This window comes from Mustela lutreola, chromosome 1, assembly GCF_030435805.1.
Source record: "Mustela lutreola isolate mMusLut2 chromosome 1, mMusLut2.pri, whole genome shotgun sequence".
NCBI lineage: Eukaryota > Metazoa > Chordata > Mammalia > Carnivora > Mustelidae > Mustela > Mustela lutreola.
The window spans coordinates 244,471,203-244,494,306 of NC_081290.1; the positions used below are offsets into that span (position 1 = coordinate 244,471,203).

Consider the following 23,104-nt stretch of genomic DNA (forward strand, 5'->3'; position numbering starts at 1 on the left):
GGAAAAGAAAAGAACTAGGAATACATTTCCAACAATTAGAGCTAAGTGGCTATCAAATGAAGAGCTCCTTATTGTTGCCAAAGAGACAAGAGACTGTGAATGCCCAACTTATAGAGTTACAGAAAGGATTTATGCTTTGGAATAATTATAGTGGGTAAATCAAAATTCCTTTCTAGCCCCCAAGGCTACATATCTATTACTAGCTTGGTATGATATTTTTACATATTGCAAAATAAGAGAACATTCTCAGGTTCTCAATTTGTGTTCAACTGAGAACACAGTAAGTGTTCTTGCCAAATTTATTCCACAAGGGTCAACATCTTTGTTTAAAACATACCACCTTCGGGGTGCCTGGGTGGCTTAGTCAGTTAAGTGTCTGCCTTCAGCTCAGGTCATGATCCCAGGGTCCTGGGATTGAGTCCTGCATCAGTGACCTGCACAGCGGGGAGCCTGCTTCTCCCTCTACCTCTGCCAGCAGCTCCCCCTGCTTGTGTACACTCACTCTCTCTGCCAAATAAATTCTTTAAAAATCTTTAAAAAATAAAAATAAAAAACAAAACACACCACCTTCTCGAGCATCTCTCCTTGCTTCAGAGTATTATATCTCCTGCTACATATGAAAAAAATTGGTATTGCCATATTAAATCAAGAAACAACTGGGGGTGGGGGCGCCTGGGTGGCTCAGTGGGTTAAAGCCTCTGCCTTCAGCTCAAGTCATGATCCCAGTGTCCTGGGATCGAGCCCCGCATGGGGCTCTCTGCTCAACAGGGAACCCGCTTCTGCCTATCTCTCTGCCTACTAGTGATCCCTGCCCATCAAATAAATAAATAAAATCTTAAAAAAAAAAAAACAATTGGGGGTGTCCGGGTGGCTCAGTTGGTTAAATGTCTACCTTTAACTCAGGTCAACATCCCAGAGTCCTGGGATCAATTCCTGCATCTGGCTCCTTGCTCCACTGGGAGCCTGCTTCTAACCTACCCAGACGCCTCCCTCTGGTCCTGTGTGCTCTCTATCTCAAATACATATATAAAATTTTTTTTAAAACTGTAAAATGATGAACTATTAATCTGTGCAAACAATTACAAAGCATCAGGAAGGTGACAGCAGCCGACAGCAATAACTATTCAGTAAGACAGACTGGCAAAGTTTTAAGTGGCTAAAGTTGTATTTGCTGAGCCTCAACAGGTTTCCTTATCTTTGTCCTGAGCTCCCTTTCTGAATATTAAAAAAAAAAAAAAAAAAAAGTCTTTTCTTCCTAATCTGTTTGATAGCATAAAGGACACAAATTCCAAAAGGCATAAAATTGTGTCATTATAATGCCAATGTCTTCTTCTGTTCCAGTTTTTACTACTTTTCCCAAATCAGCAAATCCTAGAATTTAGCAGGATAAAGCTCCATTTGTAACTACATGTTAAAAAGTTTTAGAAGTTGCACAGAAAACTTGTAAAAAATCTGTACCATTTATAATTCATGCCCTCTTAGCCCTAATTTCTATTCCAACAATTCAAACTGAGTTGAAGGATGCTTTTTTCCTACATCTTCAAAATTTTCAGAACTTCTTTTCTTCCATCAACACTACTAAAAATATGGAAGGGGCACCTGGGTGGCTCACCGGGTTAAAGCCTCTGCCTTGGGCTCAGGTCATGATCCCAGGGATCCCTGGGATCAAGCCCCGCATCACACTGGGAGCCTGCTTCCCCCTCTGTCTCTGCCTGACTCTCTGCCTACTTGTAATCTCTGTCTGTCAAATAACTTTAAAAATCTTTAAAAATAAATAAATAAAAATAAAAATATGGAAAATTTCAAATAATAATTCAATTCGCCAAATTCTACCAAGTAACTACTACTGGGATCAAGCGTACATGCTCTGGGGGTGCCTAGGTGGCTCAGTGGGTTAAAGCCTCTGCCTTTGGCTCAGGTCATGATTTCAGGGTCCTGGGATGGAGCCCCACATTGGGTTCTCTGTTCAGCAGGGAGCCTGCTTCCCCCTCTTTCTCTGCCTGCCTCTCTGCCTACTTGTGATCTCTCTGTCAAATAAATAAATAAATAAAAATCCTAAAAAAAACAAACAACAAAAAAAAGTACATGCTCTGCCCACTGAGACAGCCAAGTGTCCTGAAAACTTTTAAATTATAAGAAATAGTAATCAAGTTTATTCATTAATGTGCATTTCATTCTACTGTCATACATAAACACATACACACACACAAAAAGAACTATCTGTGGCTTTGGTATATAGGCCTATAGGTTTAAGTGACATAAAGGAGTGTCTCTTTTTCCTTCTCTAAAAGTGGATCTCAATAGAAACTGAGTTATTAAGAAGCCTAAAACCAGGAGATAATTCTATTATTTCTGATTAAAACGTGGGAACAGGCAAGTAAAATACTGTCTCCTTTCAAATAGCAAACTACCTTCTAAAAGGATACTTTAAAGACCTGAAGCATAATTTTCACTCTTCTTTGTTTTAAACAGTAGTTATCATTTAAGTAAAACTTATTTTTAGCAGTTCAATGAAACAAGAATCATTATTTTGGAATGTGCCTTACTTTGGAAAAAATGTTTTTCACAGAATCACTCACAAAAAGGATACCGAGTATACACTTTTAAAATCCAAAAATATACTTGTTTTCGTTTTGTAATAAATGCTTTAAAAAAGCTTAAACCTTTTTAAACCTCAAATGCTCAAAAAGCTTAAAACTTTCCAGAAAACACATGCATAATCCAAGTTCAATAGGTGGCAAACCCAAAGAACAAAGTTATTTTGGTTTTACAAGCTAAGTAATAAGAAGTTAAGTACACAAAGGAACTGAAACATTCAAATACACATTCTCAACCTGTTACCTGCAAAGAACTGTCAGCTACACTTAAGCATAATATATTAAACTATACAAGCCATTATGTTATTGTGAGGAATATCTAACAACTAAACTACTATATTTCTTTAGCTTTACTAAGCTGAGATGTTGTTTTATTTCCAAAAACCAACACTGCGAGTCTAAATGTAACAAGTTTTCTTTTTCTAGATTTTATTTCTTTGAGAGAGATAGCCAGAGAGAGAGAGCAGGAGCAGAGCAGAGGGTCAGAAAGAGCAGGAGACTCCCCACTGAGCAGGGAGTCTGAAGTGGGGCTCAATCCCAGGACCCTGGGATCATGACCTTAGTTAGCAGAAGGAAGACGCTTAACTGACCAACCACCCAGGCGCCCCAGGTTTTAATTTTTATCAAGACCCAAGTTCTGGGGTGCCTGGGTAGCTCAGTCTGTTGGGCATCTGCCTTCAGCTCGGATCATGACCACAATGGGGGATGGATCCTCACAATGGGCTCCCTGCCTAGCCGGGAGCCTGCTTCTCCCTCTCCATCTTCCTGCCTACTTGTGCCCTCTATCAAAGAAATAAATAAAATCTTAAAAAAAAATCAAAGTTCTACTTGAGAGATTCTAGAAAAAAGTATTTAGACAAAAATTAAGTATTTCTAATTACAAAGAAACTTGTAATGGAAATGAGCCTTTTATTTTCATTTTTTCTCCATTTAATTTTCAAAATATCACCAGAGTTTACCTAGATCATTTTTTAAGCTAATTTCAGATGGTGGTTCTGAATCCATGGGCACGTTAATTAACGTATAGCACACGTTCTCGGCAGCCGTCATGGTTTCCGGATATAATCAAACCTCGATACAAGATTCAAGGATGATAGATGCCAGAATATCTAGAAAAATAGAACGATATCATTACAAGTAAACACACACACACACACACACACACACACAACCAGTAACTATCATGATCTTTACTGTCTAAAGTTCATTCAGTCTGGCTGAGTTTTAAAGTACTAGAAGGGTAGGGTCAATTCATACTGTGTCCCATAAAAACAATGCCTAATATGATAAAAGACACGCCTGTCTGCCTCGGTCTTAGGATATTATCTCCCACCCCACAACCCCGCCTAGGGCTTGAGAATGCCGTACTGCACACTAAGGCCCACAATACAGTGACAGTCCCCCAGTCCCGCCCAACCGTGTAACAGAACAATCAGAACAATGATTTTTAAACATAACACACAATCTGAACTGCTCAAATAAGAGACCCTGTGCACGAAAACACAGCTAAAAACCTTATAACATTTTCTTGTTCATGGGTGGACCCGACTGTGTGTGGGTCGGTCAATCAGTGCGCTGCACCCCCATCCCCTCCTGTCCCTCCAGCAAAGCAGCCCCGGCCCGGAATCGTGAACCCCTGGGCCCTAGGAGGGCTCAGACTCCTGGCCAGTACGCAAGACCGGGAAGGGGCGCTCGGCCCAGAGCTTCCCAGCCCCCCGTTCTACTTCGTCAGGCCCGGACGCGAGCGGCCTAGTCGCTCCTCTTCCGCATCCTCCCGCCGGAGAGCTGGTTCCTCCGACCCAGCCCAGCCCAGCCCAGCACGCCTCCGGGATTGGGAGCTTTGGGCCCGCTACCTGGCTCCAAGGGGCGGCAGCTAGGGCAACGGTGGGACCGTCGACTGCAGCTCCAACCCGCAGCAGCAGCCGCTGCTCCGCACCGTCCTCGGCTGACGTGGAAGGGGGTGGGGTGACGAGGCCAAGCCACCTAGCCCCTACGGCAACTCAGAGAGGCCAAGTCTTCTCCGTCCTGCGCCTGCGTTCTGCAAGTATGCTCAAGTTTCTTCCTTCCAGTCCGCGGCAGTTTTAGGTGGCAGGGGCATCTGGGAAAGCTTAAAAAGCTTACGTTCCTTTTCTAGCTCACCCACTAATAAACAGGGACTGTAACTAATTACTATTTGGGAGAGTCACTTCAGTTCTTCAAATAAGTGAGACTAGATTTTATGAAGATCCATTTCAGTTCTTAACCTCTCCAGGAATATCGGTTTCTGCCTTTGCAGTTAGGCTGGGGTTGCTGGGACATCGGCACTTTATTTCAAGATCCTTTCTGAGCATCCAAGAAGTTAACATACATACATACATACATATATTTATTTGCAAAAAGGGAGATTGACCTCACTATTTTAAAAAGATTTTTACCTTTCTCCAAAAACCCAATTGTTGCAGCTACTAATAGCCATAGCACCTTCGGAATTGTTCTTGAGGTTCCATATGCTCCCACGCAGACCTCCCCCTCAAAAACTTTTCTGGCCAATTGTTATTAAAAAAAATTTTTTTTTGAAGCCTTGAACAAAACACTGTGAATAAAAGACATCTGACAGAACTCACCCTTAACAAGTACATACTTCATTAGGAACATAGAAAAAAATACTGTCTCACATATCTAGAATCCAGCTAATTGAGATTTCTTCTCTTCAAGCAAAGTATAAATTCTTTGAGCACCCAAAATATATCACAAAGCCCATTAGTTCACATCATGTTCTAAGAATGTTCTTCAAATCCTATGTATTGATTAAAAAAAACAAAACTTTTTATCTTGAAATAATTACAGATACAGAGATCCCATATACTCTTCCCCTAGTTTCTCCCAACTAGGGAGAAAACTAACATTTTGTGTACAGTTCAATATCAAATGCAAGAAATTGACATTGATATAATTTACTCCTCATTCAGGTTCACCAGTTTTACATACAGTCACTTCTGCATTTAGTTCTAGGTAATTTTACCATGTTTGGATTCATGTGACCATGGGGCAACTGGGTGGCTCAGTGGGTTGAGCCTCTGCCTTCAGCTCAGGTCATGATTTCAGGGTTCTGAGATCGAGCCCCAAATTGGACTCTCTGCTTGGCAGGGCGTCTGCTTTCCCCTCTTTCTCTGCATGCCTCTCTGCCTACTTGTGATCTCTCTCTGTCAAATAAATAAATAAAATCTTAAAAAAAAAAAAAAGCTCTTCAGCTCATGTCATGATCTCAGGCTCCTGGGATCAAACCCCCACAGCGGGCTCTCTGCTCAGCAGGAGCCCGCTTCCCCCTCTCTCTGCCTGTGTCTCTGCCTACTTGTGATCTTTGTCTCTCTGTCAAATAAATAAATAAAATCTTAAAAAAAAATAGATTTATGCGACCACCACCAGGCATGATACAATTTCAAGGATCCTTCCTGCTATCCTTTTATGGTCACAGCCACTTCCCTCCTCACCCCTCTGGCAACTACTAAGCTGTTTGTTCATATCTCTGTAATTTTGTCAAAGATATAATGTATATTAACTGTACAATGTAACCACAGAGATTGTATTTTCATGCAACATAATTCCCTTGAGATGAACCTAAGATGTGTATACAACTGGTTGTTTCACTTCTGTGTATTCATAAATTTTACAAGAACTGTATCTGGTTTCCAAGCCCACTTATCAAGAAGGAACAATCTGTTGGTGTGAAATGAGACCCCCAAAAGCATAAAAACTGGACTTAGCAATAACAAAGCTCAGCAGTTTAGAGCCACCATAATGCAGGACCAACCACACCCACTTCAATTGCCCTGGAGGCTCATTGTGTTACAGAAGAAAAAAAAAATTTAAGATTTTATTTATTTATTTGACAGAGGGAGGCAGTAAAAGAAGGAACACAAGAAGGGGGAGTGGGAGGGAGAAGCAGGTTTCCCACTGAGCAAGGGACCCAATGAAAGGCTCGATGGATCCCTACACCCTGGGATCTTGACCTGAGCTGAAGGCAGATGCTTAACGACAGCCACCCACAGGCGCACCTACAGAAGAGAATTTGAATTATCATGACCAAGTCATTAAGGAAACTATTAAGTATGAAAAGAAGACAAGACATAGTACATTTTATAAAACCTCATTTTAGGTCTGCACTTAAAATGTCATTGGCAGTGCATATACATTGTTGTGTACTCTTTTTTTTTTTTTTTTTTTTTTTTAAGATTTTATTTATTTGACAGAGAAAGAGAGAGAGCACAAGCAGGAGGAGCGGCAGGCAGAAGGAAAGGAAGAAGCAGGTTCCTTGAGGAGCAGGGAACCTGATGCGGGGTTCGATCCCAGGACCCTGATACCATGACCTAAGCCGAAGGCAGATGCTTAACCCACTGCGCCACCCAGCTGCCCCACATTGTTGTATATTAAATACAGAGCTTATTCCATAGATATCAGGACCTTATATACCTGATTTCCTCCTGACTTATAATATGCACCTTGTTTTGGGTCTTGTTTTTACTCTAGTATATAATTGTATCATTTTGAATGCTTTTTCCTTTTTTTAAGTTTTTGTTTTTGTTGTTGTTTTTGAGAGAGGGAGCACGCAAGAACGGGGGAGGGGTAAAGGGAGAGGATCTGAAGCAGACTCCCCACTGAGCGGAGAAGCCCCAGTTGGGAGTTTGAACTCATGACTGAGATCATTACCTGAGCTGAAATGAAGAGTCTGACTGAGCCACCTAGGCACCCCTCATTTTGAATGCTTTTTTTTTTTTTTTAAAGTTTTTATTTATTTGACATAGAGAGAGTGAGTCTAAGAGGGAGAATACAAACAGGCAGAGTGGCAGGCAGAGAAAGAGAGAGAAGCAGGCCCCTGCTGAGCAGAGAGCCAGAAACAGGGCTGAATCCCAGGACCCTGGGATCATGAGCTGAGCCAAAGATAGACGCTTAACCGACTAAGACACCAAGGTGGCCCCCCCACCTTTTTTCCCCCAAAGATTTAATGCTTTCTAACTTTAAGTTGAGAGCAAAAGCCTTGTCATATACCTAGAATCATAAAAATGTAGGTGTCTAGGAAATCAAAGCCTAGAGAAAAGGAACTTGTCCTCATATCACAAAATGGTCAAACATTGAAAAAGCTGGAATTAGAACCTGAATCCTGTCACCTACTTTACTGCCTCTTATTATTATTTTTTTAAAGATTTTATTTATTGGGACACCTGGGTGGCTCAGTTGGTTAAGCAGCTGCCTTTGGCTCAGGTCATGATCCCAGGGTTCTGGGATCGAGTCCCACATCGGGCTCCTTGCTCAGCAGGGAGCCTGCTTCTCCCTCTGCCTCTGCCTGCCTTTTTGTCTGTGCTCGCTCGCTCTCTCTCCCTCTGTCTCTGACAAATAAATAAATAAAATATTTAAAAAAAAAAGATTTTATTTATTTATTTGACAGCGAGAGATCACAAGTAGGCAGAGAGAGAGGAAGGGAAGGAAGCAGGCTCCCTGCCGAGCAGAGAGCCCAATTCGGGACTCGATCCCAGGACCCTGAGATCATGACCTAAGCCGAAGGCAGCGGTTTAACCCACTGAGCCACCCAGGCGCCCCAACTGCCTCTTATTTTTTAACCATGAGTTCTTCAAAGCTGCACCTATAGATGCCTAATAAATTCCAGATGAATTAAATATTTTTATATCAGTGATAGGTTTAATGAGAGATTATTAGGGATTTGTTTATCATTATTTAACACAGATTAAACAGAATAACTAAAGATAACACACTAGACAAAACAACAATGGAAATGCTTCACAAAGAACTCTGTACAGACAGTGGAGTTGATTGAATCTTATTGGGGTGGAAGGGATTTTAAGTTCTAAGGTCAGTGTATAAGACTAACATCATATATTAAAAAGATTACTAAGGGAGCGCTGTGTGGCTCACGGTTAAGCCTCTACCTTTGGCTCAGGTCATGATCTCGCATCCTGGGATTGAGCCTTGCAACCCTGCAATGGGCTCCTTGCTCCGCAGAGAGTCTGCTTCTCCCTCTCCCTGCCACTTCCCCTACTTGTGCTCTATCTCTCTGTCAAAGAAATAAATAAAATCCTTAAAAAAAAAAAAAGAAAAAAGATTACTAAGGGGCTCCTGGGTGGCTCAGTTGCTTAGGTGTCTGTCTGCCTTTGGCTCAGGTCATGATCTGTGGGTCTTAGGCTCAAACTCTACATCAGGCCCCATGCTCTGTGAGGCTCTGCTTTTTGCTCTCCCTCTATGGTCCTGTGTTCATACCCTCTGTTTCAAATAAATGAAATCTTTACAAAAATAAAAATAAAAAGATTACTAAAACTGGCTCTGAGGGATGACTTTTTTCCCCCCAGCTGAGTGCCAGTCAAGTAATTTGTTTGCATTTAGGGAACAGATACAAAATGTTACACATTATCTTTAAACAACAGAATCACCCAACAAGACAAGAGGCTCATACAATGCTAGGCACACAGGAAGAGAGACTTGCCTGAGGCTTTAAAGAGATTATGAAATTTCCCACTTATGTTCCCTCCTCCAGACAATAAGAGCCATTGAGTGTGAAGGCGGGTGGGATCCCTCCCTTCCATTCACTTTGTGTGTATTAGTTGCACATGCTCAAGCCAACTGCTATGGTAGGTAAAATGGCCACATGGTCTTTATGGCCTCATCCCAAGCTCCAATGCCCGTACCTGGGTCTACTTCCAGAATAAAGACCCAACACCTCACACATTCCTGTGTTTAGTTAGGTCTTTCTCTCAACAAGATTGCCAGAGTTTGTCTTAGCACTTTACCTTCAAGAAGTGAGAGAGATTTAAATCTACTAACACTTTTAAACTTTTGGGCAATCTGTAGGGCACTTGGCTGGCTCCATCAGTGGAGCATGTGACTCTTGGTCTTGGGCTTATAGGTTCAAGCCCTACATTGGGTGTAGAGATTACTTAAAATATTATTTTTTAAATATTTTATTTGAGAGAGAGAGAGAGAGCACAAGCAGCGGGTGTGGCAGGCAGACAGGGAGAAGAAGAAGCAGGCTCTAGCTCAACAGGAAGCATCATGTGGGGCTTGATTCCAGGATGTTGGGACCACAACCTGAGCCAAAGGCAGACACTTAACCAACAGAGCCACGCAGGTGCCCCCAAAATAAAATCTTTAAATAAAAATAAATTTGGGGCAATTTAGAAAAAAAATAAACTAACATTTTATGAATTTTAGAGTGTATAAGGTATTTTCACATAAAGTTTCCCATTTTACCTTTAAAATAATTCTCCAGGGGCGCCTGGGTGGCTCAGTGGGTTAAGCCGCTGCCTTCGGCTCAGGTCATGATCTCAGGGTGCTGGGATCGAGTCCCGTATCGGGCTCTCTGCTCAGCAGGGAGCCTGCTTCCTCCTCTCTCTCTCTGCCTGCCTCTCTGCCTACTTGTGATCTCTCTCTGTCAAATAAATAAATAAAATCTTTAAAAAAAAAAATAATAATTCTCCAAACAGCAACTAATTAGTAGAATTAGATCTAAAATCCAAGTTCCCGGGCACCTGGGTGGCCCAGTGGGTTAAGCCTCTGCCTTCGGCTCAGGTCATGATCTCAGGGTTCTGGGATCGAGTCCCACATCGGGCTCTCTGCTCAATGGAGAGCCTGCTTCCTCCTCTCTCCCTCTCTGCCTACTTGTGATCTCTCTCTGTCGAATGTATAAATAAAATCTTTAAAAAAAAAAAATAAAATAAAATAAAATCCAAGTTCCCTAACTACAAATGAACTGTTCTTCTCTAGAACGATAGGAATCTCAGGAAATAAAAAACTCCGCAAGGTTCCTAAGCAGCAAAATTTTGGAGTGTTTGGAGTAAATCAGATTTCCTCGAATTTCATTTTACATGGCCTAAGATAAAAATTGTATTGCAGTATCTGGATACACCACTCACAAAAATAATGGAAGGCAGTCTAAAGATTACGCCAGAGTGGGGCTGGACATGATAAGAGGAAATGATGGTTTGGAATTAAAACCCCTTTTGTTATTTTTGCAAAAGTTCCCTACACTGAGACCAGTGCTATCACTACTGCCATCTGCTGGTTGTAATGAAAAACCATTCATGGTTTCTCAGGTTTTAGTAAGAATCTCCAGAGTTGGGGTGTCTGGGTGGCTCAGTGGGTTAAAGCCTGTCTTCAGCTGGGGTCTTGATCTCGGGGTCCTGGGATCGAGCCCCACATCTTGCTTTCTGCTCAGCGGGGAGCCTCCTTCCTCCTCTCTCTCTGCTTGCCTCTCTGCCTACTTGTGATCTCTCTGTCAAATTAATAAATAAAATCTTAAAAAAAAAAATCTCCAGGGTTGAACCCTGCAATTTGTATTCTGAACCAAATCTCCATGGATTCTCATGTAGCCAGTCCCATACCTAGGGGATTGGTATAAGGCTGTGATAGATAAGAGGTACTATTTTTCCCCATCACTAAACCTAAGGCAAATTAATTTGGCAAACATGGCAGACGACCAGTTGTAATCTCATTACTATTTATAGTTGAAGCTACTTAAAAAACAAAAACCCAATACACAGGCAGGTGAAACAATTTTATTTCACAGTTGTCTTTAAAAACACAAAGACACTATGTTCTTCATATAAAAACATTAGTACAGATAACTATACTTACTAGAAAATGATTATATAGACCCTCTCAAAGAAAAATCATACCATTATATGGTTTCAGACAAGTTGCTTAGGAAAAACACATCTGGACTGATTCCTAAAACATACCATAAGACCACCCTGCATCTTTTGGTTCAAAGTATAGATTACTGTCATCAGTACATGTTCCTGAATTCTTACAGATTTGATAATACACACATAGACTGGCTTGTAACTTAATGTTCCATTGGTTCATCAGCCTTTTCTGCAGGTTCATCAGCAGGTTGAGCAGGCTGTAGGGGAAGAAAAAAGAAAACAGGTTAAAAAGAAAAAAATCACTTGACCAATATATACTTCTTATCACAAATATTATAAAAAATATGCAAGAAAAAGGGGTTAGGAGATATTCTGGATACTCAATTTTAGTTAACTAAAATATTTTAGTTAACTGCCCTGTTAAAGTTTCTGAACAAACGTTTTTTGTTTTTAAGCAGGCATCATTTTATAGGTCTGAAAACCAAAGCATCATTGAACAATTCCAGCATTTTATCATACTTTGTCTTGTTCAGGAACAAAGGCCTCCTTTTTATTATCACTTCTAGCCTTAGAATATAATCAGTACATTTTTGACATTCTCATCTTCTTCAGCACTAATAACACAGAGAAAACATGATCAAACAAATCAGCTGTGTGTAACTCACAGCATTCTTCCCAACAGCACTGGTTCTTACCAGCAACAGTTTAAATAATGCAAATCCTACTCCTCCAAATAGTACCAACAATATCCTCTCCAAGTTGAAAAAAAAAATTCACAATGCAGAAAATATTTCTCTCTAGGACACTTTATTTTCAATTACACAGCCATCAGATAAGTATCTATAAATAGCAACTCTGTATTCTAAATACCCAGCAAAAAAGACCAGTATTTAATCTAAGATTTCCCAACACTTGCTGATCCTTTTCTCAGTATTTGTGAAGGGCCAATTCAGTTTCCAAAGGGACCCCAATAAACTTTCTCTCAGTCCCCACTCCTATAGACTCGTGGCTGGCTTTATGATTTCCTTTAACCAACAGAATAAGCAAAACTGATGCTGTGCCCCTCCCAGGCCTAGCCTTTAAGAATGTCTAGCACCTTCCGTTTTTGAGCTTTTGAACTTTTGCAAGCCCTGAGCTGTTACCCTGCTAAAGAGACCCTGGTGAAGAGAGGCTCTGAGACTACATGGACAGTGGTCCAGTCATCTTAGCAGAGGTCCCAACCTTCTAGCTGTCCCTATAGGATATACCTAGAGAGTATGAATAATGAAGACTGTGAATAAAGCCACCTTGGATGTTCCAGTCCCACTGCTTCAACTGACTATAAGAGACCCTAAATGAGACCAGCAAAAGAATGACTTAGCCACAGTCCACAAAGAGATTTGCAAAAAACACCAACAGAGAGCCAAATCATCAACCCTCGTTGCTTATGGAGATTACCGCCCCCTCAGTACTTTACATTATTCAGTTCCAAGTTTTCCTACTGCCATTTGAACTGCGAGCCTATCTCAATAATTAAAGCCAAAAATGGTGTCTTTCCTCCACAACTGTGGTAGGAACAGCAGTTTATGACAGAACTAAACCTTCTGGTATTATGATTAGTTATATACCTGTGCCTTTCTCTGCGGTCTTTCTTCAAGACCTTCCAGGAATGGAGATACATCATCATCATCATAAATCGTGAACTCCAAGTCTTTACCAACAATTCCAATGGAGACATTCTGGGGGCAGGAGGAGGGAAAGATAAAAATTGAAAGTCAGGAGAATTCATATTGAAAAATGCTTTTGATTAAATGTTGAGTGAAAAAAACAAAATAAAAGTTTATATAGCACTTAATAAAACTAAAAAGTACTTAAGTGTAGAGAAAAAAGGAAGATGAAAACTAGTAGATCCCTGTTTAACTTGCAAATTTAATATTCACTTTTGATAATCATGAGGAACGCCAAAGGTCTGGCCTCCTAGGAATTTGTAACGAGGCTCATAATGGAAATGTGCTGCAGACCAGTGTTACCAGACCAAGCAACTTGTCTGGGAAGTAAGCCTAACTTCAAAGAAATAATCAGGTTTGTTTCCTATGTGAGTTAAGACATGGTAATTCTTAATAAGGAAAGAGAATAAGTTTTAGGTTCTAAAATGTTGACTTTGGTGGGGTCTTGAACTCTTTTCTACATGTTAAAATTCAAGAGCAATTCTTAAAATGCTCAGTGAATGCCAAACAGTGTAAAAAGGCCTTCTATAAGATTAAAATTTTAGTGAAAAATTGAGGCATGATATATAGGCCTTCTCTCAATGATTTCACTATCATTCTCCATGAGTCAGTAAACATATGAAATGAGAAAGCCAGATACCTGAGCAAAGTTTTCCAAATTGCAAACGTCAACAAGTAACTGTAAACCCCGATTTTAAAAGATAGTTGTCTTGGAGTGATGGCATTATGGGTACTTTACTCATTTTTGGGGGGAGTGGGGTGGGCAGGGAGAGAGAATCTTAAGCAGGTTCCACACTCAGCATGGAGCCTGATGCAGGTTCGATCTTATCATGACCTGAATCAAAATCAAGAGTCAGATCCTTAACCAACTGAGCTACCCAGGTGCCCCTATGGTAAACAAATAAAAATAATTTAATGTACATTCCTGATTTTTAAAAAATTACTTTTAGGATAGGAAAAATTATTTTTAAAAGATTACACAGGCTATAAATTTTTCACATACATATACAATAATAACTATCCAATCACGATAATAAGATAGATTTACAAAATGCTGACTGATCTCCCTTTCATGATCATTAACCACAAGGAGGCCTATAGTGGTTCCTGCATTGTACTATACAGGTCCCTAGATCATCCAATCTCCTCTCTCCTGGACATCTTTCTAAGATTTTCCATTCTCCTTGCTCCTCATTTCACTGAGAAAACAGAAGCATAGTAACTACTGTTTCCTGTATCTACGTCCCTAGATTCTCTCCCTTCCTGTTAGTGTGAATGAATCAATATCCTAAGGTCTACCTTTCCACCTGTATACTGTTTAAGGACATTGGTCCACCAGTTTTTCTCCTATTTCTCCAACATAAATGTTTCTCTTTACACTGGATTATTCTTATAATCATGCACCAGACATGCTGTAATTTCTCCCATTTTAAAAAACCAAAACAACGAAAAACTCTCACTACATTCTCTTCCAACCACCACCCCATTTCTCTGAACCTGCAAGAGAATGAAAGCCACTTCCAATTCCTCTTCTCCCATTCTGTCCCGATTCCATTCCTTTCAGTTTTGGGCTCACTGTTTCAATAAAATTGTCTAGTCAAGTCCCCTTCATTATTAATCTAATGGTTACTTCTCATTCCCTATCTTCCTTGATGTATTAGCAATTTTTCATTCCCTCTTCCTCGAAATAGTTTCTTCATTTGTTTTCAAGAATGCTTTCCTCCAACCTTCTTTGTCATCTTTCTCAGTCTCTTTTTGTTGATACTCACGTTCCAATCTCTAAAGGTGCGATAGGCACTCTAGAGGGCCCTTTGTCCAGGCCTCAAACCTCTTGAGAAACTATTTGATTCCTTCAGTGGTTTCATCCAATTCAATCTCTAAATGTCATTTCTACATAAAGACTCCAAACTTTCTAAGTCTAGCTAGATCATTTTCCACCAAACTCCAGGGCATACACATCTGATAGCTGCTTAGTATTATCATCTTTTTTTTTAAAGTAAGCTTTATGCCCAACATGGGGCTTGAACTCATAACCCCAAGATCAAGAGCTATATAGTCTACTGACTGAGCCAGCCTGGTGCCCCAATATCTGCTTATTCTCTATCAGCAATGGACAGTAGGCATTAACAAGTTTTAAGTCCTAAGCTAACTGCCTGATCTTTCTCCGCAACTCCTATCCCAAGACTTGTTCTTTCCACTGTCTTATAATCAGCTCAGTAAATCATAAATCTCTCCTTCCTCTAATCAATCCCAAAATCTTGAAAACAACTTTTTTTGTTGTTTTTACACCCTCACAACCAATTCACTAGCAAATGTTTTTAGCTCTAATTTTAAAACATACCCAAAACTGAACCCCTTATCTGATCTCCAACTTCAAGGCTCTTTTACACCACAATTCCTCTGTATTCTATATCACCGTAACAGTTTCAAAACTATTTTCACCCATGTTGCCCACTACAATCTATTTTCAGAATGGCATCCAGAATAACTTTTGAAACCTAAATCAAATCATGGTATTCTTCTGTTCAAACTTAATAATCTATTCAGTAAAATCCAAAGTACCTACAATGGTTTATACACAATCTGGGCTCCATTATTGCACTTTAGTCATTCTCTTCCTCTTGATCTCCAACACTCCTGGCCTTCTTGCCTCAAAGACTAGAAATATTCTGGACTCAAAGCCCTTATACTTGTATTCCCTGGAATGATCTTGCTCTAGACATCTGAATAACTCACTAACTCACCTCCTTTAGACATCTTCCTCAAATTTCACGTTCTCAGTGAAGCCATCTTTAACCAACCTATTTTAAATGTCCCTCACCACACCTTCTTCCCATATCCAGATGGTCCTTCTTTTTCCTCTTAACCTATTTTTTCTGTAGTATTTATCATTTTCTAATGTATTATATAATTTACTTATACATATATTGTCTACCTCCCCGACCTGAATGTATGCTCCAAGAAAGCCAAGATGTTTGCTGTGTTTATTATATTCTCAATGTCTACTGCCTACACATGATAGGTGCTCAATATATATATTTGTTTACTGAGTTAATAATACAAAGATATTCCCACCTGCTGAAGAAACTGAAGGACATTTCACCTAAGACTTATTGATTTTATTGCTTTATTCCAAAAAGAAATGTTTGAAAATCATTTCAAAATCAGATCATTTAGTGAATAGCTTAAAGAAAAAGAATGAACCAACCAAGGGAACCAACTCCCAAATTAAAGAACTGTTAAGCATATACTCCTCTATTATATTTACGAAATCAATGACTGACCTATAATGTTGAAATCTTGAATTGAAGAACATGTTATCTACCTTTGTAGTTAGGTCCTGTTCTGCCGGAAGCGTCTCTCGTAAGGCACGCAGACCATGTTTCACCAGTTCATTTAAATTGCCTATATAATAAATTAACAATTATTTCTTAATTTCACCTTCCTGCTAGGCTAATTTTATTTGTCAGGTCTATTATGGTTTCAGTCACATACTAAATATATCACATTAATAACAGCCAAAATTGTAATGTTTAGCCATATAATCTTCTTCTTTTTTTTTTTTTTAAAGATTTTTTATTTATTTAACAGAGAGAGATCACAGTAGACATAGAGGCAGGCAGAGAGAGAGAGAGAGGGAAGCAGGCTCCCTGCTGAGCAGAGAGCCCGATGTGGGACTCGATCCCAGGATCCTGAGATCATGACCTGAGCCGAAGGCAGCGGCTTAACCCACTGAGCCACCCAGGCACCCTAGCCATATAATCTTCTAATAATAATAAATAACATCACCATTATTTTATGTATTAAGAAAATACATGATTTTTATTCCTAAATTTGGCCTTTTTTATGCTAAATCAAATGGGAATCCTGATTCACAAATGCTACAGCACAAAGTTTTGTAGAATGTATTCTATGGAAGGTGTTTGCTCTTTATAAACAAAGTCTCCAACTCTTTCTATGCGGCCAGTATTAACAGACACACAAAAAAAACCTCAACAAAATATCCGCAAAATGAATCCAGCAACATTTATGTTTATATAAACATTTATATATATATAGTTTATATTATAAATCATGAGCAAGAAGGATTTATCCTGGGAATACAAAGCTGGTTTAACATTCAAAAGTCAAATAATGCAATATACCATGATAGAATGAAGGGGAAACAATCACATGGTCACCTCAAGAGATGTCCAAAAAGGATGTGTTAAGGTCTAAGACCCTTGCATAAGCAAAGCACTTGAAAAGCTTGTCCTATGACCACATCTTACATCAACATTTTACTTTTTTTTCCCATAGTTACATTAATTTTTTACTTGTTTATGGACTATTTAATACAGAAATATCTGTGTGGCTAAAAATAAGAGAATCACAGAAAACTAAAAGCTGATAAAAGAACTTATAACTGGTAAACAGTACACTGGTCCTCAACTCTAGTTGGGACACACTTCAGACCAACAGAACCAAGACTCTTCAAAGTTGAGGACATTTGTATTTTCCTATTTGTATTCTGACAAAGTTCTATTGTGATGGAAACTACTGTGATGGCTACATGGGGTAATAACCAGTATGTATGAGAAAAATAATGAACACTCCATGGGCTTATTTGAAAACAAAGTAAAACAAAAACTCCTTCTGTAAGGCTGATAGTTTTCTTCATTTAGGATACTATTTATTCACTATATAAAGACTAGAGGGGACCCCCCCCCCAAAAAAAATCACTCACACTCCATAAATCCAGACATATGTCTCTCCAAGTAAGTACGAGCTGATTGAGAACGGGCTCCAATGGACATAGCTCTACAGTCAAAATAGTTGGCAGACGGACAGGTTTGGAAAATGTGAGGGCCCATATCCTACAAATAGAAAAGAAATACATATACATACACACACTGTATAATTTCTAGTCAGTTTTCTTTTGTTTTTGTTTTTGCCTTTTTTAAAGATTTTTTTTTATTTATTTGACAGAGAGAGAGAGACAACACAAGTAGGCAGAGGAGCAGGCAGAGAGATGGGGAAGTAGGCTCCCAGCTGACCAGAGAGCCTGATGTGAGCCTTGATCCTAGGACCCCACGATCATGACCCAAGCCAAAGACAGAGGCTTAACCCAATAAGCCACACAGGAACCCTCTAGTCAGTTTTTTTTTAAAAAATCATAAAAATATAATAATTCTATTAACTTACATCATAACCAGCAATCAGCAGTCCAACACCATATGGTCTCCGGCCATATCGCTGGGTTGGTATCTGGGTCTCTTAAACTAGTTAAAGAAACTGTTCTAACAAGTAATAAAGTATTAAATTTATTCTCAAATTAAACACTATTAACAAAGAGCTCTGTTTTTGTTGCTCTTCTTTTAAAGTTGCTGCACAATCCACCACAGCAAGAAGAAATACAAGAGAAATATTTCTTTGGCCTAGTATTACAAAAATGTTAGAACTATCCACCCAACCCAAGAATGAGTGCTAGCAAAATGGTCTCTTCACATAGAGTACCTCATCTGTTTTGGATATAAGGGATCATGAATTTTGAAGGACATCTAGAACCACCAATAAAAAACTTTAAATCTTCTCTAAAAATGAGACTTGACTGATTTTCCTCAAATTGAGTTTATCTAGGGCTAGAAAAGGGCTGACAAATAAGCAGCCCAAATCCTTATTTAGAATACATTTTTCCATGACAAAATGCCCCACAATTCCTTCAAAATTTTAAACATTTTGTTGTTGAAAAGTAACTAACCTTAAAGTTTTCAAAATTTTACCTATGCTATGTATTATATTCCCAATAATTAACATAACACTTAAGTATCAAAACTCTATTTAAAGTTCACATTCATAAATGCTAACAAAAAAAGGATACTGCTTCCAATTAGAGATACAAGACGAGACACAGGAAGAGGTCTGTCAAATACAAATCTGGAATCCAAACACTCCTGGCGCATAAAATTACTAAAAAGGAAACAAGGAAAATTAGTTATTTCACATCAGAGTTATTTCAGTCTAAATAAAGTAGTTTGATTTTTTTGTTTTGTTGTTTTCTTCACATGGATTACATCCATGTAAGGGAATGAGAAAGGCCACAAGGATGTGTATTTATACCAAACTCTTGGGACACATGAGGTTTAAAAAAAAAAAGGATTAAAATACTCCTTAGTCTAGATAAACTTGGTCTCTGAGCACTTTAGAGAACAGAGAAGGCTGAGCAAGAGAAAAAGAGCAATAAATTACCCAAAAGGTACTGCGTTACATGCTTTACATGTTGGGCTCTTAAACAAAAACCTTGAAAAAGTAAATACTAAAAGAACTGATGATTTAAGTAACTAGCCTCATCTCAAATACTAAGGGGTAAAAGAAAGAATAAAACTCAATCTGTGTGCCTTCAAAGCCCCAGCTCTTCATTTTTAGAATGCCTCTCAACTAGATATAATCTGTTTCCTCTGGACTCACAGAAATCTACCTGTTACTCTCCACTTTCTACCTTGTATTATGGATATACTACTAGATTTTAAGTTCCTAGAAAAGATGCTTATATGACTCATCCTTGTGTACCCTGCAGTATCCAGTATTGAGCTTTGCAAGAAATATATGTCTAATAAATACTGGCATATTAAAGAATGCAAGAGTAGTTCCCCCAAACCTCAGAAATCAGACCAAAGTGTCAAGGTCTTCTTCGTCATAACATTGTCTCAAACAATATATCCTGAGTTAACACGTATCACATTATTTGGTGACTTCTCAAAAGCTTTAATCTTTTTTTTTTTTTTTTCAGATTTTTTTAATTTATTTTTTTGACAGAGATCACAAGTAGGCAGAGAGTGAGAGAGAAGCAGGCTCCCTGCCAAGCAGAGAGCCTGATATAGGGCTCGATCCCAGGATCCCGAGATCATGATCTGAGCCGAAGGCAGAGGCTTAACACACTGAGCCACCCAGGCGCCCTACAAAAGCTTTAATCTTAACATGGTTGGGGCGCCTGGGTGGCTCAGTGGGTTAACCCGCTGCCTTCGGCTCAGGTCATGATCTCAGGGTCCTGTGATCGAGTTCCACATCGGGCTCTTTGCTCAGCAGGGAGCCTGCTTTCCTCTCTCTCTCTCTCTCTGCCTGCCTCTCTACCTACTTGTGATCTCTCTCTGTCAAATAAATAAATAAAATCTTTAAAAAAAAAAATCTTAACATGGTTAAATCTAGTAGTTTCTACTAGAGGGATCAAGAAACAGAGCATTCAGCAACTGAGCCCAAATCCACTAAGGTATCACAATCTGAATTTAGAATCTCTACCAGACAACTTCCTAAAATGTCTTAACTGGACGAATCAAAAGGGGTATTTCTTTTGTTTTACATAATCATACTCACCATAACAGTCTAGCATCAGCAGTAAGTCCCGCAATTGAGATACCAATATGGTTGTCAACATGGAGAATTTTTTTCTGATGAGCTGCAAGCTCTGACTGTGCTCTCTAAACAGGGACATTATAAAACACAAAAACATTTATGCTTTATTATTTACACAGTGAAACTTACATTTGTTAGTTCCATTTCCTACATGAGGAAGATTTATTTACTGCCTCACTCACCTTTAGTGCAACCAACACTGCATGGGTTTTTGATTTCAGACCAACCGTGGCTGAACCTTGCTTGACAGCTTCCATTGCATACTCAATTTGATGAATCCTGCCCTAAAGAGAAAACAACAACACATCTTAGAGTCATCTTAAAAGACCCTTCATATATTCAAAATTGATCTAGTGTTCTTAAATCTCAGGTGAATATAGTTAAATCTCATATGATTTTTCTTTTCTATTATTTTATAAAGATTTTATTTATTTATTTGAGAGAGAGAAAGAGCATGACAGAGGAGAAGGTCAGAGGGAGAAGCAGATTCCCCATGGAGCTCGATCCCTGGATTCTGGGACCACAACTTGAGCCTAAGGCAGTCCCTTAATCAACTGAGCGACCCAGGCGCCCCTGATTTTTCCTTTAAATTAGGAAAGTTACTTTAATGATAAATCTAGGTTGCAAGAATGTCTGAAATGATTATATTCCCACAGCCTACAAATTTCATGAGTTGTGAGTATTTTCTCACAGCCTACAAATTTCATGAGTTTTTCTTTCTTTTTAAAGTAGGCTCCACACCCAATGTTTGTCTCAAATTCACCACCCCAAGATCAAGAGCTGCTAGTGAGCTAGCTAGTTGACCCTCTAAAGCCACTTCACAGATAAAGTACAAAACATTTTTACCTGAGGGCTCCAAACCGTGACATCATTGTCATACTGGTTGCGAAACTAAAAGTAAAAGAAAAAACACCTATTGATTTAAGAACATTACAAATTCAAATTTTTAATAAGCTCTATCATTAAAAAATGTTCTCCCATCTGTTTCCATTCAACATTAACACATGCTGTTATACAACCTCATTGGAAGATTATTCAGTTGCAAAACAAATTCTAAAACTTACCAGGAGCTAAAAGGGACCTAGATGGGACCAACTTTCTATCTGTCGTACTCCCTTTGGGTTCAATTACTAAAGTTCAATAGTGTTCAACGTTCGTTCCCTGTTTATGCTCTTTCCTTATCCTGGTCCCTAATTAAAAGAGTTAAAAGCACTCTTCCTCTTTAAACTCGCTCAAATGTCTACCTCTTTAAGTCTTCATCTTTGTCTTTTCTCCCAAAATTCCAACATACACTCCCATCAATTCTTTATCTGCACGTCCCTTTCTGCTTAATGATTAGGAAGAGAGCAGATTTATCTTTGAACCCTTGCTGCACTCAAAACCGTGCCTTGAACGTATAAACATTCATACTGAATGAATAAACACAAGAATGTTCTCAGGAAGTCTGACGTTGACACAAACAGTTACAGCCATCAGAACCACGACTGCTTTAATAGACACTGAAACGAGCCTACTAGCCAAATACTGGGAGAATAATCGGGACCGGGGGAGAGTGAGAAAGTTGAGTGCTGGAATGGCAGATTATGGCTGGAAGTCCTGAAGCCAGGTGGTAGCCGTGACACCACCACTTCTCCCAGCTTCGGTTTATTCATCCGTAAAACTAGGTGACTGGACAAAATGAAAAGAACCCTTTCTTTTTAAAAAAGATTTATTGAGAGAGAGAGAAAGAGAGAGAGAATGCGCGCACAACAGCGCGAGGGGCGGGGAGGGAGGGAGAGGGAGAGAAGCAGACTCTCTGAGAAGCAGGGAACCCGACATGGGGCTTGACCCCAGGACCCTGGGATCATGACCCGAGACAAAGGCAGACGCTTAACTAACTGAACCACCCAGGTGCCCCAAAAGAACCCTTTCTGATCAAGCGGTAGGGGAGAAAGAAATCAGACGGACCCACAAGTAAAATGGACGCTGTCCTGGAACCCAAACCCAGGGATCAAGTCTGCTCTGGCAATACAGTGAAGCCTCGAAGTCTAGTCCCTGTGTTCCCTTCTCTCCCACACAGGGCACGAGGGGCCACTCTGAGCTGCTTGGAATTACACCACTGAAATAACTGGAGGAGCGAACTCAGCTGGCTGACCGAGGAAACAGTGTCCCAGGCTTGGAAGAAAGCGAAACGAACCCCGGAGAACCGCGGCACCGACTACCCACCGCCCCTCTCCCGGCCAGGCCGGAGATGCTGAATCACTGCCGGAATCCTCCCGTTGGCGGGGGTTCCCATAGCCCCTAGCCCCGGGCCGCTCTGAGAATGACAGGACGGGGGGCTCGCCATTCCCCCCGCCCGCGGACCTCAGCCCCAAAACTGCCCGCGCTCGGAATCCAACGCACCATGGTTCCGGCGCGGATCTGGCTGCGGCCTCCTGCAGAGGTGCGGAATCCGAAAGGTTGCCGAAACTACCGCTCGACAATCTACAGAAAAGCCTTCGGGATTTTGACGAAGGCGGCGCAGGGCAGGGCAGTCTATCCCAGAGATATCGATAGAACCCGGCGCTCCCCCGCCCTCAAGGCTCGCCGCCTCTCCAAAGTGGGCGGGGCTCAGGAAGAAGGAGGAGTTGAGATTGGCGGGAAATCTTGGGTAAGGAGTGCCGGCGGCAGCAGAGAGTTGCGGGGCGGCCGCTACAAAGTTGCCCTTCTTGGATTCTCAGTGGTTTGCAGATTCCCTGTGTTTTTGCAGATTCCCGCCAAGTCCTCACCGGCCCGACCGATACACCTGAAATCGATGGAGACA

General features: G+C 40.2%; 2 protein-coding genes across 4 annotated transcripts in view; both read right to left on the reverse strand.

Annotated features, from left to right (window-relative positions):
• The window catches only part of COPB1 (COPI coat complex subunit beta 1), a 41,078-nt gene extending 36,489 nt beyond the window's left edge, over positions 1-4,589 (reverse strand). Inside the window, exons 1-2 of the mRNA XM_059136813.1 lie at positions 4,451-4,589; positions 3,557-3,706 (exon numbers count right to left, since the gene is read on the reverse strand). Coding sequence (XP_058992796.1) covers positions 3,557-3,647 — 91 coding nt within the window. The 5' untranslated portion in view covers positions 3,648-3,706; positions 4,451-4,589. The remainder of the gene's footprint in view (positions 1-3,556; positions 3,707-4,450) is intronic.
• Positions 4,590-11,117: 6,528 nt separating this feature from the next.
• Positions 11,118-22,845, reverse strand: PSMA1 (proteasome 20S subunit alpha 1). Of its 3 annotated transcripts, none has more exons than XM_059136832.1 (10): positions 22,705-22,845; positions 21,169-21,213; positions 20,505-20,606; positions 20,284-20,387; positions 18,794-18,882; positions 18,118-18,188; positions 17,660-17,789; positions 16,259-16,338; positions 12,835-12,945; positions 11,118-11,484 (listed from the first exon to the last, which is right to left on the reverse strand). In XM_059136832.1, the coding sequence occupies exons 1-10, from the start codon at positions 22,705-22,707 to the stop codon at positions 11,428-11,430; spliced, it is 792 nt and encodes a 263-aa protein (XP_058992815.1). In that variant the 5' UTR covers positions 22,708-22,845; the 3' UTR covers positions 11,118-11,427. The 3 variants fall into 3 exon arrangements, with proteins under 3 accessions (XP_058992815.1, XP_058992808.1, XP_058992822.1); XM_059136825.1 differs by having other exon boundaries at positions 16,218-16,338; XM_059136839.1 differs by lacking the exon at positions 12,835-12,945.
• Positions 22,846-23,104: the final 259 nt, after the last annotated feature.

What these genes read in the sequence shown, in the direction of transcription:
- PSMA1 (XM_059136825.1), bottom strand. An exon ending in TCACGGTTTGGAGCCCTCAG is followed by an intron (nt 20,607 to 21,168) that starts GTAAAAATGTTT and finishes TTTTCTCTTTAG; the next exon opens with GGCAGGATTCATCAAATTGA. An exon ending in TGCTGATTGCTGGTTATGAT is followed by an intron (nt 17,790 to 18,117) that starts GTAAGTTAATAG and finishes TTCTATTTGTAG; the next exon opens with GATATGGGCCCTCACATTTT.